The following is a 17,596-nucleotide window of genomic DNA, read 5'->3' on the forward strand; positions in this document are numbered from 1 at the left end:
TTAGTCAAACAAGGGGAAAATGCAACACACAAGTTCTGCCGAGTATACCACATTTATTTTTAATGAACTGATTATGAGAAAGAGGGTGCAAGGCCCACCTCAATGCAGATTTAAGAAACTGAAGAGAAAGACGAGAACAAAAAAAAAAAAAAAGACGGGAGGAGAGCAGCCCATAGCAACAAATTTTTCTTTAACTTGCAGAAGAAAAGGAGTAAATGGAAAATAAGCTGACAACTCTCAAACACGGCCCCCTTTTGTACACTATAAAACTGATCCAATGAGCAAAAGCCTTAACTCAACAAATTGGCTAGTCCATTTACCGTCTCCTGCCAAACACCCTCTATTAAAAAAAAAAAAAAAAAAAAAAAAAAAAAAAAAAAAAAGACATTCCTTAACATTCATTAGAATTTTTTTTTAATTACACTTTTCCATTTTATAATCTTGGTAAACTTTTTTTTTTTTTCTCTCAGAAGGTAATGGGACTTGTACTGGACTAGTGGCCAATTAACCAACAATGGAGCATCCACTGAGAAGGCGACGATCATTGCATGTCCTGACTGGATGGTTTCAGCTCCGATAACGAGAAGAAGTTAACAGAGAAATGACATAATAGAACACTAGAACTCCGTTTGTTTAAAAAAGAAAAAGAAAAAAAAAGAAAACCTTCAAGATTGTAAGAGAAGCAAAGCCATGTGCTTGGACTGTAAAAACAATGAAAACATTTTTGGGGGAGAAAAGAGGCAGCAGAACAAAAATGGGACCAAAAAAAGTGGGAAGTACTGGGTTCACTATTAGAATCCTATAGAATTAAGTTGTAGTCCTATGAATAATCGTGTCATTTTCTTTTACTACAAGTTCAAAGTAAGTCTTTTAGGTCAACAGAAATCAGAGTCTTCATTGAGTTTCTTTTTTTCCTCTTTTTGAATCCTTGGTTAAATCTTCCCCAAAATAATTTCTGAAAATATCTGGTTGTAAGATTGGGGAGAGAAAATAGGGCCTGTCAGTCTTTTGCCCAAAGCGGTGTCTGTTACTTCACACGTCCTTGACGATCCTGGAAGAGAGAATAAACAACTGTGAACTGGATGCTGAGAGGTAACTGACAGCAAATTCTATAAAGATTTAATTTTTAACTCTTATAGGGCTGGGTATTGACAAACGTCACAATACAATTTAGAGTCACAAGCTTGTTATTCAATTAAATATAGATTAATTGGGGCCTATCAGGTACAGTACAAGGCAAAGGTACAGTACAAGGTTTTTTCCTCCAGAAAAAAACAACAACTCCGCTAATACTTTAAATTACACACAAGGAAGTTTTATAATAATAAGTTAATATAATTCAAACTTTTTAAATAATCATTTATAAAAAGATGACAGATTTATTCAAACATTTAAAACTGAAGAACAGGTAAAAATACAATATGCAATATAGTGCATATATTTAGCAAAATGCTCATCTAGAGTTCATTTTCTAGCTGACTATCAAGTTTATAGACATTGGATGGCTTTTCTGAGGTAAATCAAATTACCTGACATTGCTTACAAGCAGCTTTATTGACACCTTTCTATGGTTGAAACACTGAGCGTTTACACGAGACATAAGGATATCTGTAAACTGTACTGTATCTTTCAACATACCTTCTGTTTATTCATGTTCATTTCATGTTTGTCACGCCACAATTGTAAATATTTTTTGAATTTTGTAATAAAGTGAAAGTCCCCCTGTGGTGAAAAATCAAGCTTTTAATGTTGTTAATATGTCTATGTGGTGTGGTGTTTTTAATATACCTTAAGAAAAACCATGTGCAAATTCATAAGTCAACACCATTGCTTAGTATTTTCTCTTTAAAGCTACAGTGAACCAAAGACACAGTCTAAAAAAAAAAGCGGTTTGAAAACGCTGGTGGCATCACAAACTACCTTGTAACCAATCACGTCAACGTGTGATCGTCGAGGAGTGGATCTCTGAGCTGTGTGAGTGGGGGCGGGGCTAACTTGCATATTCATTGAAACTCGTATACTAAATGAGGCAAAGGTGTAGTTACATTCAAGCTATTTTAAGGCATGAAGAAAAATGTAAGGAAAAAACATTTAAATGTGTCATTTTGGTGATCAAAGATTAGTCTTTAGGGATAAAATTGTGACCTGATCCAGCAAAATGAGTCGCAGTGACCCAAATTTCAAAATTGAGATTTTGATATCAATGGAAAGAGGAGATCATAAGCTTTCAAATGATATCCTAGTCAAAGTCATACCTTGAATGGTTATAAAGATATACACATTTGAATTAATGTCGTCTGCCCTCTTTTTCCAACTGGAAACCTGAGAAAATAGCTTTTAAAGTTTTTTGCCCGTATTTTTGTAGATATCTTTCAAAATCCATTGCATTTAAAGGGATAAACTATTTTTTTTTACAGCTTAATTTGACCAAAGATATTAATATAAATGCTATTACAGTAAACCAGGCTGAAGATCAAATTATTGTAAAGTATTTATTTGAATAAATATTTTAAAAGGCACTTTTACAAAGATTTACAAAAATAAGAAAGATTGAACAGAAGTGCTACATTTTAGCTAGAGAGAGAAAGAGTGTGTGTGTGTGTGTGTGTGTGTGTGCGCGCGCGTGTGTGTGCGTTTGTGCGTGCGTGCGCGCGTGTGTGTGTGTAGGCTAGTTGACAATAACAGTGTAACAAATTAATAACGGAGATACCAACAGTTAAATATTGGGTTTACACAGAGCGCTGCGAGTCTGACAGGAGGATGGCTGGACCAATCGCGTGCCGCGGGGCTTCCCATTGACAAATGATCAGCGTTTGTGTACATTTCTAAACTTTTTGATTGGCTCAATACAACGTGTAACACCATTTGGAGAGCAGAGATAGTGACGTTTCAGGGGATACCCGGGAAATCTCGCTCAGAGGTGACGAGAGGATTTGAGAAAAGCAATGTTCATTTCCAACGAATTTAGTAAAACTTTGTCAAGTTTAATAGTCATCTAAATACATTTGCTCAATTATCTGGACCACGAAACTTTGGAAGATTATTTTTGAATGTCTTTTCTTTGAAATTAGCAAAAATAATTTTTTTATTTTTTTTTATTGTTTTTTCACATTATCGGCCCGTATCTTAAAATGGAACGTTGCGACTTCCGACTCATTTCGCCAGATCGGGTCACAATTGACTACAGGGGGACTTTAATATGAAAATCTCAGATTTTTTAATTCTTTTAGTTTAACAAAGTGCAAAACTCATTGCGATTGTTGGATGGTAGGTACGCAACAAAGCTTTATTCATCAACTGAAAATAGGATAGACTAAAATATTGATTATAGGGATTTAAGAATCGATATTAGTTCTTCAAAATGTGAATCAATTCAAATAGAGAAATCAATATTTTTAATTAAACCAGCCCTACCATTATTAGAAAACTTGCATCAAAAAGTCAAAAAAAAATCTGCAAGTAAAATTTATAATTTAAAGTACACTAGAAAGGTTTGAAAATTGTATGCTCATCAATACTGTATAAAAAAATAAAAAAACACCACATTTTAAAATGTAATGTGTGATGGCAAAGCTTAATTTTCGACATTACTCCAGTGTCACATGATCTTCCATAAATCATTCTAATATGCTGATTGAGTGCTCAAGAAACATTTTATCATCAACATCAATGTTGACAATAGCTGTGTTACTTAATATTTTTTGTGGAAACAGCGATAATTTTCGTTTAAGGATTCTTTGAATAGAAATTAAAACAATATTTATCTAAAATATTTTTTGTAACAAATGTCTTTACTGTAACTTTGAATCAATTTAAAGCATCATACATTTTTTTTTTGTAAATGTAATGTTTATGTATGAATTTAAGTATATGCATGTATGACAATTAATGCCATAAAACCATTTACCAATGTTATCAGAACATATTTTTTCTAATGTGTCAATTGACGAGCCCAAAAAGACTTGTTTAAGCACATTCAAGTTGACAAACATGTCTAAATGGCAGGGGCCTGCTGCCAAAACTAACAGATTAAACCTATTACTTACAAGCTCACATACACTAATTTACAAGCATGCTGACAGATAGAGGACAGTATGAATGAGTGGTGAAGCTGCAAGATGCATCACCTGCATTCTGTAGTGGCTCCGACTGGAGTTACTGGAGTACGGGTCACTCTGAACCTCCACCTGTCCAAGAGAGAAATAGAGTTTAGTCAAATCCTTTTGGAATGCCAAATAACACCATTCAAATGCAAATTACAGAGAACAAAAATATTTGTATACCAGGCCTAATATTGACCATTTGACAATGACCATTCCTTAATACATCAACCATTTTGGACCAAACAATTTAAATGTCCAGTTCTTCATCACTTGACAAGAATTTACAAAATAAAAATCTCTTGAATGAATAAATTATTCGATGACAGACATTTAACAGTCACTTGTCGCCACCTGGTGGTGTAAAGATGTCATCGAGCAATAGTTATTTGAAGCAGCACGTTACTTTCAAAATAGAGTTGAACGATTAATCGTTAAGGACCGCAATCTCGATTCAAACACCAACGCAATCTCTTAATGACAACTATTAAACCTTTACCAAATCACACGAAACATTCAAATCTGCGTTTGCTCTGCCACTGAAGCAATTCATACCTATATAACTGCCTTCTCTGGGTCAGTCTTTTCAAACACACTGTATCATTACTTCTGTAACAAATATTAAAATGATCACAGAAGAACTGAGATAAAAGTTTAGTTTAGTTCACGCATTCAGTTGTTCCACAACATTTAACCGGGCCTTTGTTTCACAGTAGAAAACAAAACTAAGAGACAGAACTACAAAAAAAAAAAAAAAAAAAAAAAAAAAAAAAAGATTGCCAAAACAACAACAGGCGCCTGCATTGACAAGAGTTTGTGTGTGGGGGTAAAGTAACAAATTTAGTTTAAAACAACAAATTACATTTTTATGGGTAATCATAACTTCTGGAGAAAAATAGTGCAGACACTTGACAAAGACCCACCTCATGCTATTAAATGGAGTATACTTTAGAAAGTCTACTCGTTTGACTATACATAAGCTAGTGTATGCCAAAAAAAGTAGTATACATTGGGTTTATTATGATAGTCATTATACACTAAAAATGACAATGAAAATTCTACTTTCTAAGCCAGTCAAACAAGTCTATCTATTGTAAGGAGGTGAGGGGCAACCACAGAGCTAGCAGCTTTCAGGGAAAAAAAGAGACAAAGTAAAGAAAGGTGTAATTGCACATTTCACTTGAAGGTGTTATCTTTATAATGTATTATTTCAGTAAGCAATACTTCTTCACAAAGCAATTGTATCTTATTCAAACAGAATAACCGCACTGCTAGTGAGCTAAACTGGTGATGTCAGCCCACCAATACAATTTAAGTAAAGAAATTAATTCTCTAAAAATTACTGATGCAACAGCACCACACACACACACACACACACACGTGGCAGAAAAAGCATAGGTGTAAACCAATATGAAAGAGAACAATGGATATCTGGGCTGGGCTTATATTTGTTTTAAAGGTCCCATGACATGAAATTTTCACTTTGAGGTTTTTTAACATTAATACGAGTTCCCCTGGCCTGTATGGTTCCCAAGTTTCTAGAAATTTCAATGGGTTTAAATCGAGCTTTTGCTATCTTTCTCTGCCTTTGAGAAAATGGAAGCTCAAACGGGCTGATCTTGAATCTCCTCATGACGTTATAAGGAGAAATGTTACCTAACCTTTGCCCGCCCAGAGAATATTTCCCGTCCACGAGAGAATGAGCTAGGAAGTAGGAACGCGTGCGCGCAATTTTAGTTTGTCCATGAGAGATATCCTGGCTTTTGAGCGAGCGAAGCATAATAATTGCTCAATAATTGGATGTACAAATGAACACCGAAGCCTTTTTTTAGTTCCTTCATCCAAGCCCCAGAAGAACCAGTGGATTAATTTCATTTTCTCTGGAAATGCGCCGACACAACTCCCCAAAGTTTTGCATGTGTCTGCAGCAAACATTTTCCTCAACTTGGGCAAATGCCTCGATGAACGACTGAAAATAAATCGATCGAGCTACCAAGCAACAATTTCTGATGTGTAGGCTAATTGTTCAAGTTCAGACAGGTAATCTTTCTCTCAAATTCGTTCAATACTACCGTTTATGCATCAGTAAGTCAAGCCAGTGACTAAAATATCACCTCATAAAATATCTTTTAGTAGGATGAAAATAATCTTATTTAAATTGTGAATAAATTATATACAAAAGCGATCAAAGAATAATCTTTCCACACAGCGCGAGTTTATCTGGACACTTGCCTAACTCGTTATGAAATCAATGACGCACGTCACACTGCACAATGAAGCTCTTACTGTATACATCATCGTGTTTGCATTGGTGAAAGCAGAGAGTGCAGAAACTGCGTTGCCATGATAAGATCTTCATTCTCGATCAACAACAGACTCATCTGCTTGCTCAATGCTCATCACGGCAACATTTTATGTGATGGGAATGATCTAAATACTTTAAAAACTTCTGACGTTTTGTTCATCTCGATAGCTGTAATAGTAAAAACATATAATAGCTGTAGTAAAAGTATTCCAGAGAGTTTCACATGTAATACGTAGCCATTTCATATGCAAGCATGTCAGCCAATCACAGCAGTGGCCGTTACACTGAATTTCACACAGAATTTCACACGCCCCTTCAAACAGAGCGTTCAAATCAGAGGCTAAAAATCAGGCTAGGAAAAATGCCTTTTTCTTCTAAATTATGACTATATTTGATCTAAAAAACAAAAACAAAAAAAAACATACTAACATTATAAAATAACCCCATGTCATGGGACCTTTAACAATTACGAGCTTTCAGGTAACTAAATGCTGGTCAGTGGTCACCACAATAAACTAACACCAAGCCAAAAATATAGACTACAATAAAAGACACAGCAAAGTAAAATCAAATCAATAAATTCTTAAATAAAACAGGACAAAAGTGATCACACCCATATATTACGTTAGTCTTCATGTGCCACTTTAAACATGGTCTCACACTGTTTTTTGATTGTGGCCAAACCCCCCCCCCCCCCCCAAAAAAAAAAACAGTATGCAGATCTGAAATATGGGCAGCAAAATGTTTGTCAAGTAACTTGATGTTCTCTTGCATTGATGCACAGTAACTGCAAGAGCTCTGCTACCTGTGGTTGGGAGTTTTTAAGGTGGGCTTAACCGAAAGTTTGTCATCTGACATACTAACATTCTGGTCAAACAAGAGGGGTTATAGGGATTCACGGTGGGTAATGTTATCCCACTAACAAGAAACTCAGCTGACACAATTTTTTTTAAATTTAATTCTAAAGATTTAAACTGCATGAGCTCCACAGCATGAGTTAAAAGGGACAGTTCACCACCCAAATTAATTTCAAACCTGTATGACTATCTTCTGCAAAACAGAATATTTCAACTTTTTCCATACAATAATTGAACCAAAACCTTTGATTGCACGGACAAAACTGTTCAGCAGAAATTCATTCAGGTTTGGAATGACAGTGATATATAGATCATTTTTCTTTCTTTTTACAAGCAAATAGGCTAGGCCGATTTTCATTAAGTAAAATTGTTTGTTGTTTATTTGCTCTATAACAGGCCAAACTGACCTATAATTTTAAAACCAGAAAGGTTCGAATATAGATCTGTTAAATAATGCTACATAAGACAACTTCAAACCAAAAACAGATGACAGACTGTAAATGCAAATTCACTTTCAAACAGTAGGTGGCACTTACATAGTTGCAATATAGCCAAGCATTTCCTTGGTTACCGCTTATAATCAGGCATTATGGGAGGTAAGAGGAAAAGAAAAATGCTATCAAAACTTTTCTGGACAGTCAGTTCCCTTCAGAGATACATTCATATAAACACCCAACCCTAATTCAATATTTATATATTTTGTTCTAATATTTTGCACATCGCAAAAAGTGAGCTTGTTCCCTTTTACTGACAGCAAATGATGGGAGGGAAACAATTGTTTTAAGTATACTTATAATTAGAGGTCGACCGATAGTGGATTTTACAGATACCGATAACTAGGTTTGGCTGTATATGCCGTTAACCGATTATTCAAACAACATTATTTTTTAATGGATACTGGATTGAAAACAAACATAACACTCCAAGTAAAACAGTGCAGAACTGAAATGTGCTGAATGAAATAAATGTATACTATAATATGAATATATTAAAATGAGAAGTTCTACAGAATATGTAGAAGTTCTACATAAATATAATTGAAACATTATAATATTACAGGTAAAATATGCGTTTCTTTAGCTGTAACCTAGAAACGTACATTTCATAGGTAACACTTTGCAGGTCACATTTGTTAACAAGGATGTATTAGCTAGCTTTCATGAACTATATGCATTATGCAACATACATTTTTACTGCATGTATTAATGTTTGAGCAATACAATTGTACCTTGATCATTCATGTTAGTTCATAGTACATTAAAGGTAGGGTAGGTCAGAATTGTCTAAAAAAACGTATTCAAATTTGTTTAAACTGTCTTTATATACCAATACATAATTAAAATGCAAGTACTCTGAAATAGAGAGTATAAAAAAAACTGAGTGACTAGTGTATTTAATCTTCAATAAACACAGCTCATTAATTCCATTCACTCCCACCAAAAAACGGGTGCGCGACTGCGTGCACGTGGGCAGAGCCAGTAATAGCGGCGGTAGTCATGGCGACGGAGAGTGACAGTCGCGCAAGCCAATCACTTGTTTTGTCCCGGTAGGAATTAATGAGCTGTGTTTTTTGAAGATTAAATACAGTAGTCACTCAATTTTTATACTCTCTTTTTCAAAGTACTTACATTTTAATTATGTATTGGTATATAAAGACAGTTTAAGCCAATTTGAAAAAAAGTTCTTTAGACAATTCTTACCTACCCAACCTTTAAGGTAATAACATATTAAATTAAAATTTATTCAATTTAAAATGTATTACTTAATGTTGAAATTAACAAAGAATAATACTTCAACATTTAGTTAATGCTAAAAATGAAATCTTATTGTAAAGTGTTACCATTTCATATAAATTAGTGGTCGGCCAATATATTGGTCGATTTTTGGCATTTTTAAAATATCGGCAGATACGGTTTTCTGAGTAGCCGATGTGTTGGAAGCAGGACTTTTATTTTGATGGCGCCTCAGACTTATTTTGACAGGCAGCGCTGAGAACAGGAGGCCTGAGAATGGCAGCGCGTGCCTGATCACACAGTGATTACTCAGATTCCCCTTCTTCATTTAAGATCTCTCTCTCTGTCATTCATATCTAATACTTTGTTAGACAGAACTGGTAAAGAAAGTAAATGGTATGCGAAAAAGTACAGCGTTGCTTTTATATTATTTGTAACAGAAAAGGCAAACAATCAGGCTAAAATACTTAAATTTACCGTCAATATTCAACAAATGCGCATCTACATCATGTAAACAAATCTCTGAATATCTAATAAACATTTCACAAACCTTGCAGATTTAATCAAATCCAGCTGTGATATCTTGTGAAGCGAGTTAAATAAACGTGTTACTGCGAGTCAGTGACGGTCGGTCCGTGCGGAAGATTAGCTTCACAGGAAATAAGATATATTATATTCATATAAAGAAAGATATATTAATATTTTCACTGTGTGCTGTATGTAAAATAAGCATTACCTTGTCTTCATTTGAAAAAATATTACCAGTCTGCACCAAATTACCAGATTACTGAGTGCCCTGTTACAGTGTTTACTTCCTTTTTATTCATATATTTTTAAACAATTACTTTATTTGTGAAAAATACTGTAATAGCATTGCCAATTCAAGAAGTTGCCATCTAATGTATAGGCTAAGCATGTTTATTTTAAGGATTTGTTTTCTAATTTATTTCTAATTTATTAAATATTGATTAAAATAAATATAAAGTATATATATATATATATATATATTAGGGCTGCACAAATAATCTAATTTCCTATCGCGATTACGCAATCGTTCAAAGCCGCGATTACTCCACTCTGCATGCGTGTGTGTTTAGAGCATGTTATGAGAGGCAAATCACAACTACTTCAGAAAACCAAGCACAACAGGAACTACCAGGTGTGGATTTTTGCCGATAACGATAGTTCCACCAATCAACTATTGCTAACGATACATCGTCAAAACCGATGAAGTCGACCTCTACTTATAATCTAGCTCTTTGTTGTTTAGTTATTTGTGCATCAAACCACAAATCTGCATTTCAATGACCTGTAGCAACATGCCACATTTGAGGTTGCATTTTTAAGACATTAAAAGGGTTTATCTTATGTAAATGGGTATGTGACAGAGGAAACCATCTTAATCTTCTTCTGATTTGGACAAAAGAAACAACTCCATTTCTAAGAGCATAAAGGTATGATTTTAGATAGAAAATATTAAAAGGATAAAATTGACATTTAACATTTTGAAATCAACATCAGCAAAATAACTTTGTGAAGAACTGGATAAAAAAAAAAAAAAAATCAGCTTTATATTCCTGACGGAGCAAGGCCATGGCAGGTTACCTTTTTCACACTTTCCTCCTCTTCCTGACGTTTCTCGTAGTGTGAGAAGTCGTCAAAAATGGAGGTGGTGTGCTTGTAACTTGCGATGATCTTCAACACTTGACGCGCCTTGTCCAGCGGAACCTCCTGTGTGTCACGGGAGTTGGTCACCGGCTTATTCTCATTGTTTTCCAGACGAATGTGCCTCAGTTGACTGTTGGGAACGTCCTTCACAAAGATCCAACGCACATCGAAACGGCCCTTCCACTTGTCCTGCGACCACACACCTGCACAAGTGTTGTAGTCCACAGGTGATCGCATCTCAGCAACGCCACAGAAGTGCCCGCTGCCGTTCACGCTGAAGAGCAGGTAGAGAGGCCCTTTGTTGGCCAGCGAACGGTACGCAGCGTCCAGGCGCTTATTGCCGTGTTCTGTGCTGCACCAGATATTGTACTTAATGGAGCGATGGATGTCGTCCTCAGAGTAGCTCTTGATGATGAAGACACGACCGTGTTTAGGGTTCCAGTCAAAGTCCTTGGGATTGTAGTTGTTCACCATGCGCAGTTTCTCCAGAACTGGGTGGGGCTCTGCTGGCACAACAACGCCACCCATTCCTGAATTTGGAGGGGATTGGCCAGGTCCACCCGCTGCATCCCCAAAGCCGTTAGCACGGTTACGTGGAGGCACCCAGCGGGTTGGCTGGGAGGGTTGGGGAGCGGGAGGGCCCTGGGATAGTGGAGGTGGGACAGCACCCGGCTGGCCACCTGGAGGAAGAGGGTGCTGACCGAGTTGCCCAGTAGGAGGCCCTAGCTGTCCATTGCTGAGGGGCAGCTGCGGCACCCCGCCAGCAGTAGCACCCGGTTGAGGAGACGATTGATTGGGCGGCTGTCCATTAGTGGGCAGGGAAGTCTGTTGTGGGGCTGCTGGTTTAGGCATAGTCCCCTTGTTGTCCCAAGTCCCAATATCCATGTTATGTTTGATTGGAGGTGGTGGCAGATTTGTCCCACCAAGTCCCCCCTTGGTTTTCAGCTTAGGCTGTGGTTTGGCAGGCTTGCTGGCAATGTCCGCCCAAGATGCAGCTTTTGCAGGAGCCATGGAGGCGGGTGGCATGGTGGGAGCTGCAGACACCTGACTCAGTGGCCCTCCAGGAAGTCCAGAACCAACAACTTTGGGTGCCATATCCCCAGCCCCAATTTTAAGCCCCGCCATGCCCTGATCCAAGCTATTCATTCCCACAGCCTTGTTGAGCGGCTCGTTCGCTGCAAAGGGAGACTGTCCGTCGATCATTGCACCTCCTAGTGTGCTAGGAGCATAGGCGTAACTGCTGCTGTAACCTGAGCTCTGTGTGGACTGTCCCTGAGAGCTGCTGTTCCCCCAGGCAGGGAAGTCAATCCCACTGGGGAAGAAGTTGAAGCCATGCTGTCCCAGGAAAGGGTTGCTCCCCAGTGCCCCAGACTGGCCGAACATGGCATCTGGGAGAAAGTGGTGCTCCCCATTGCTAAGCTGTCCATAAGAGGCCAGGTAAGGCATCGGGGGATCACCGCCTGTAGACCATGCTGCTTCATTCAGAGAATAGGTGAAGCCTATTGAGGGGCTGTAGTAACTTGGCATGTAGGAGTCGGACATGGCCGTATAGGCATTGCTCTGCAAAACAAGGAAATTATATGAGCTTCATATTGATCAACATCAGATGCACAGTTTGAAAATACAAACAATTATGATATAAAAGCAGTGGGGAGCCAAAACATTAACAAGTGACATTAGGGTGAGAGAGGCAAAGGAACTATTTTCTACCATTTCAATTATCTGTACTGTCCATTAAAGTAATTATCCAAATATTCTTCCCTTTCCCTTAACATTACTGCTGGTTTGAAAATGCAGGAACATGCAGGAAGGAATGTGAGGCTAACAATGTATTCCTGCTTGTACAGTTAGGCCAGTAGTACTGATTACTACTTGCCTCGTCAATTTCACTGGCCAACATAATTTAATATGTATAAATTAATGTACACTTAAATTACAGATGTCTAAACTTAAAAAAAAAAATGTATTTAAAAGATGCATTCAATTGATCAAAATTGACAGTAAAGACATTTATAGATACACACAATTTCAAATAAATGCTGTTCTTTCCCACAAAATTTAACAGAACAACTTTTCAACATTATAAATGCTTTTGAGCACCAAATCAGGATATTTCTGAAGGACCACGTGAGACTAGACACTGAAGACTTGAGTAATGATGCTGAAAATTCAGCTTTGCCATCACATGAATAAATAACATTTTAAAATATATAAAAATAAAACGTTTAGTTGTCATATTTTACAATTTTAATGTTTATACTGTATTTTTGAAATCATAAATGCAGACTTAGCAAGCACAATAAACTTTTAAATTTGTTTTTAATTCTTACATCCCCAAACTGATTTGCATATACACTACTATCAATTAATTCTTGCAATATCAACAAAAACTAATCTGGTACACAGCTACATATAGTTAACCTAGCTGACAAAAAAAGAAAAAGAATAAAGAGTTTAGCTTTGCTATAAAAAACGCATGTGAATGATAAAAAATAAAAAAAGTGCCCTTGAGTCATCAGGCCATCTTTATCGTTGAGCTCTGCTAACCATAACATAAGACTGTACTAAAACATCTCCATGAAAATGTTGAGCTTTGAGAATATCATTTAGGACTGGTCAAGGACCAAGACCCCCTCCAGGCACACAGCCTGCTCATATTTTCAACACCAGCAATCAGCTTTGTTAGAGCAACAGTGGCACAGATTCCCTACAAAAGATCCCAGCATTCCTTTGGCAGAGAATACTAGACCCTTTATTCATTTGTGTCCCATTTTTCTGAGAAGACATCCATTGCCATAAAACCCACTATTTCAGCATACATTAGTGCAAGGATTGATAAATTGGGGAATTTTTCATTTGAAAGAAATTCTATTATAGAATGTCTGGAACCTCTGGACAGGAACTAACATAAAGGAATGAAATAATTATCAAGTATCACCTTTCATCACTTCATGGTAAACAGCTGTTCATCATTTTGCACAATTTCCTATGACTCGTCAATGTGTACTAAGATTTATGCTGCAACTAAATATCTGCCTATGTAAATAATATGACTTGACTAAGTCCACACACCTCTTTAACCAACACTTGTACAGTCTTTGGCCGTAGCGTAGAGTGCCATGGTGACACCCCAATAAAAAAAACAAAGCACAGAGACCAGGATGCAATTACAGGCCATAACGAACCCTCAAGAGAATAGGCAGCAAAAACAATAGCCCTGCTCTTGGTCTCTATGGGTTCTTTTGTTTAGCTCTGAAACAAGACCTACCTGTCTGGGCTGAGCGTTCAGGTAAGGCTCAAACTCATCATCGTTCAAAGTATCCTTTTGGGTAACAGCTCCGTTTTGCACTGGAAAGCAAAAGATACAGAAAGTTAGAGCATCCACAATATTTATTTTTTACAGCAGCCTAATGAAAAGGACACAAGTGTAAGCCAAAGCAAGGAGAGGAAGGACATTTTATCTTGGAACTTGTGCTTCCCAAGGAACAAAATTCATAGTGCGTTCAAGTCTTCCTGGGAAGTTTTTATTTACAAGTTGGGAAGTCAATTACAAAATTAGGTGCGTTCAAATCACTTGTAGGAGCGAAATGACAAAGTACCTTTTCCACACAAAAAAGCAAGCCTTTCTAACATTACTTACACAAAATCATGAGTATAATGCACATCAGGTGTGGTTTTGCATTGTTGATTCTATTAAATTTTTAAATGTGCTATAAACTGTATTTTATATATTCTAATGTAATTCTACAATCATTTTGAAAACGGCAACTTAGCTAGTTTTATTGTAAATGCACGAAAATAACATGCATTTCAACAGATTTGCCATCAGCTACATCCATTGTCTAGGTTCTCTCACTGATGCCCCCTCCCCAACTCCCAGATTATGCCCACACAATTACGACTTTGAGGTGGCGTTAATGTATAAGTTGAATGCACCATCAGATCAGCATCTGCTGCTGAACTCAACATGTGGATTCATCACACTAACTGTCAAACTCAATTTTTTTGCTAGAATAAAAATAGTATTACCTCATTTTTAACGTAAAGTATTACTTCATTGATAATATCTCTTTACAGGTAGAGGTACAAAGCAAAGACAGATCCTCATCAAATACAAATATCAGAAAACATTTTAAAGACATTTTACATTGTAAAAACATTTTACAGATCAAATTCAGGTGGTTAATTATCAGACAAATTTATATTTCAACATCCGAAACCAGCCAGCGATCTGATCTTTATACTAGTTTAGTATAACGGTCTAACAGATACATCAGCCACCATATTGGTATTGGCGATTATGTTCATTTTTAATGCTAGTTATCGTCCTGATATGAAAATTTTGCCAATATATTAAAGCAGATAAATAAGGTATAACTTCCTTTCAGCCGAGACTCTTCAGATACGCACTGTTCGCAGTGTTTTTTTAAATTGCTTGAAATATGATTGGAATCACTTCAAAAAGGAAAATACAATTAAGTGCAAAATAAGTAGCGCAAGTGTCATATAGCCTAGGTAGGCTACATAAAACTATAACGAGAACATTATAATTGTGTGCTTGGGACAATACTTTTAAAGGTGAGATGGTTAATCAGGTTATCAAATAATATAAAAATTTGGATTTAGACCTATCGGTCAATATATTGGTTATTCGTATCAGTCAAAATGTTGATATCGGTGCATTCCTGATAACAGTGTATTAGTCTTAATTGTCATTTACATCTTGCTGAAAATGTATAGCATTTAACTTCAGCATATACTTTATTAAGATCATACTGGCTATGTTTAAGTACCTTTTGTCACTGTGTCTGTTGGCAGAGTCTACTTTTTTCTAATATTGTATCCAAAACATCCTCAGTACTTTCTACATTGAATGGACTAAAATAAAGGATAAAAAGCTCTCACATCATATTCACGTGGTCATGTGCTCTAATTCAACACGTAAGTTTTTGAAAGGTTTGTGAAAGGTTGATATACACTTCGTGTGGTGCTGAAAATCCCCTTAACAGTTTCCTCCCGGCAGCATTTTTAAACCCCCGCCACTTGACCACTGACAGAGATACTGATCTAAGGGTATGTGGGACACTTACACCATCACATTTGAAGTAAACACCTAAAAACTATGTTCAAGCAGAGTGTATGTGGGCGTTCAGGTGCTTGAGTGTGTCACGCGTTCAGCTGCGCTCGGCCTCACTCATATTCGCCTGTGCTAGGCGGCTAACTAGCGTGGGTTCTAAACACAAGCTCTTGTCAGTTCCGTGAGACTAAAACCAGCCAGATCCTCTACTATAAGACCTACTTCTCTTCTAATCCCACGTGGGATTGTTTTAAGCAGGTTTAGCCGCTTGATTTAATAGCGGAATTGGTATGAACACACGGCCTGCTAACAGCAGTACCAACACGAGACTCTTTTTAAAGCGCAAAAACGGAATGCCAGCACTTCACCTACCTTTGTTTGCTTGGCCTTTCGGTCTCTGGATTGGGTCCAGGTGATTCATGAAGGAGTGAGTTTTGAGAGGAAAGAGGGAGAATAAATGAAGGTTTATATGAAGCTCAGGCCTGAACTCGCGCTGCGAGAGAGAAAAAAACCCGCCTCGACGCCACTTCTGCTCAATGTTCACAAAGTGCCTCTGTTTACCTGCTCCAGAAGGCTGCTGGCTGACATTTCTCTCTCCCCGGAGCCTGTGTGTTATACTGCGCGTTTGTTTGCGGGTTAAAGTCAACGGGAAATGCGTGTGTTTTTAGAGTCTTTGCGCCCGTCTCTCTCGCTCGCTCTCTCTCTCTCTCGCTACAGCTGCAGATCAGACACACAATGGCGGGCTGCAGTTCCTCCACACTTTAACATGGCCGAGCGGCCGCCGCACATTCATCCACGGCAGGACAGCGCCGCTGCACGGCGGGGAGGAGGAGGTTGTGTATGTCCGTGATGGGGAAATCTTCTTTGGATATTTACATACTTTAATATTTGTGCTTTATGTTGTAGTGCCCGTTACTCACAACAGTGCTATGCGTTAAATGTCTTATTCCTGTTATAGAGTATGAGGCATTGGTTCAATTAGGACATTTAAGTAGCTTTTATAAACGTGTCTTATAAAAACAGTACTGATGGGCAGCTTGAGACAAAACAATGCACTAACATATTGTGTCATAATGTCAATACAATTTCAGTTAAAACAGCTCTAAAATGCATTTTAGTCTGGGACTAGTTTAAGACGTGTCTGTGAAACCAAGGGTGAATATTTGAAACTTTAATCTAGAAATTTAGAGAATGTAGAAAACCTGTAAATCCAAATAGTATAAAATAAGCTATAGAAAATAATTGTTTCAACGATAACAATCTTTTTTTTTTTAACAATTAAGTTATTGACTACATTTATTCATACAATTCACAGGCCCTATAAGCACACATTTCAGCCGTCTATACTGACAAATCTGTATTATTTTCGTTCCATCTTAATCCATGGAAGGATAGGCTATCATATAGCCTATGCAATGACTTATCCTGAAAAAATGGAATGAATATAGGCTAGTGCGTTTGTCTCAGTTTAAAACATTCATCCTGGAATTACAGAACTTGAATTAGGCTATCAAGAAGACACAAACATTTTAAAAGTGAAAATATCAAAATTAACTTTAAGTGGATAGCCCCACTTTTGTTTAAGCTCCCACTGCGCAATAGTTCTAATAAAAGAAGTAATATCATGTGTTTTTATGCTTGTTTTTTTTATCATGTGTTTTAATTGCGAGATAAAAAGTCGTTTTTTATTTATTTAGACTTTTATTCTGTGGCATAAACAAGCTTCTATAAAAACACATGCAATTAGTTGGGTTCTTAGTCAGAATTGAGAAATTTAAACTCGCAGTTGCGAGAAAGAAGTTCAAATTGTGAGATAAAAATTGCACTTAGCCTATCTTTTAAATTGTTTTATTCTG

The 17,596-nt window shown here is 36.9% G+C and overlaps 1 protein-coding gene across 1 annotated transcript; it reads right to left on the bottom strand.

Annotated features, from left to right (window-relative positions):
• Positions 1–645: 645 nt before the first annotated feature.
• On the bottom strand, positions 646–16,596 carry ythdf2 (YTH N6-methyladenosine RNA binding protein F2). Its single transcript, XM_079632827.1, has 6 exons — positions 16,302–16,596; positions 16,113–16,137; positions 13,932–14,011; positions 10,601–12,223; positions 4,128–4,187; positions 646–1,051 (listed from the first exon to the last, which is right to left on the bottom strand). Exons 1-6 carry the CDS (start codon positions 16,326–16,328, stop codon positions 1,028–1,030), a joined length of 1,839 nt encoding a protein of 612 aa, XP_079488953.1. The 5' UTR covers positions 16,329–16,596; the 3' UTR covers positions 646–1,027.
• Between the last annotated feature and the right edge of the window lie 1,000 nt (positions 16,597–17,596).

This window comes from Phoxinus phoxinus, assembly GCF_949152265.1.
Source record: "Phoxinus phoxinus genome assembly, chromosome: 13".
In the NCBI taxonomy this organism is placed as follows: Eukaryota; Metazoa; Chordata; class Actinopteri; order Cypriniformes; family Leuciscidae; genus Phoxinus; species Phoxinus phoxinus.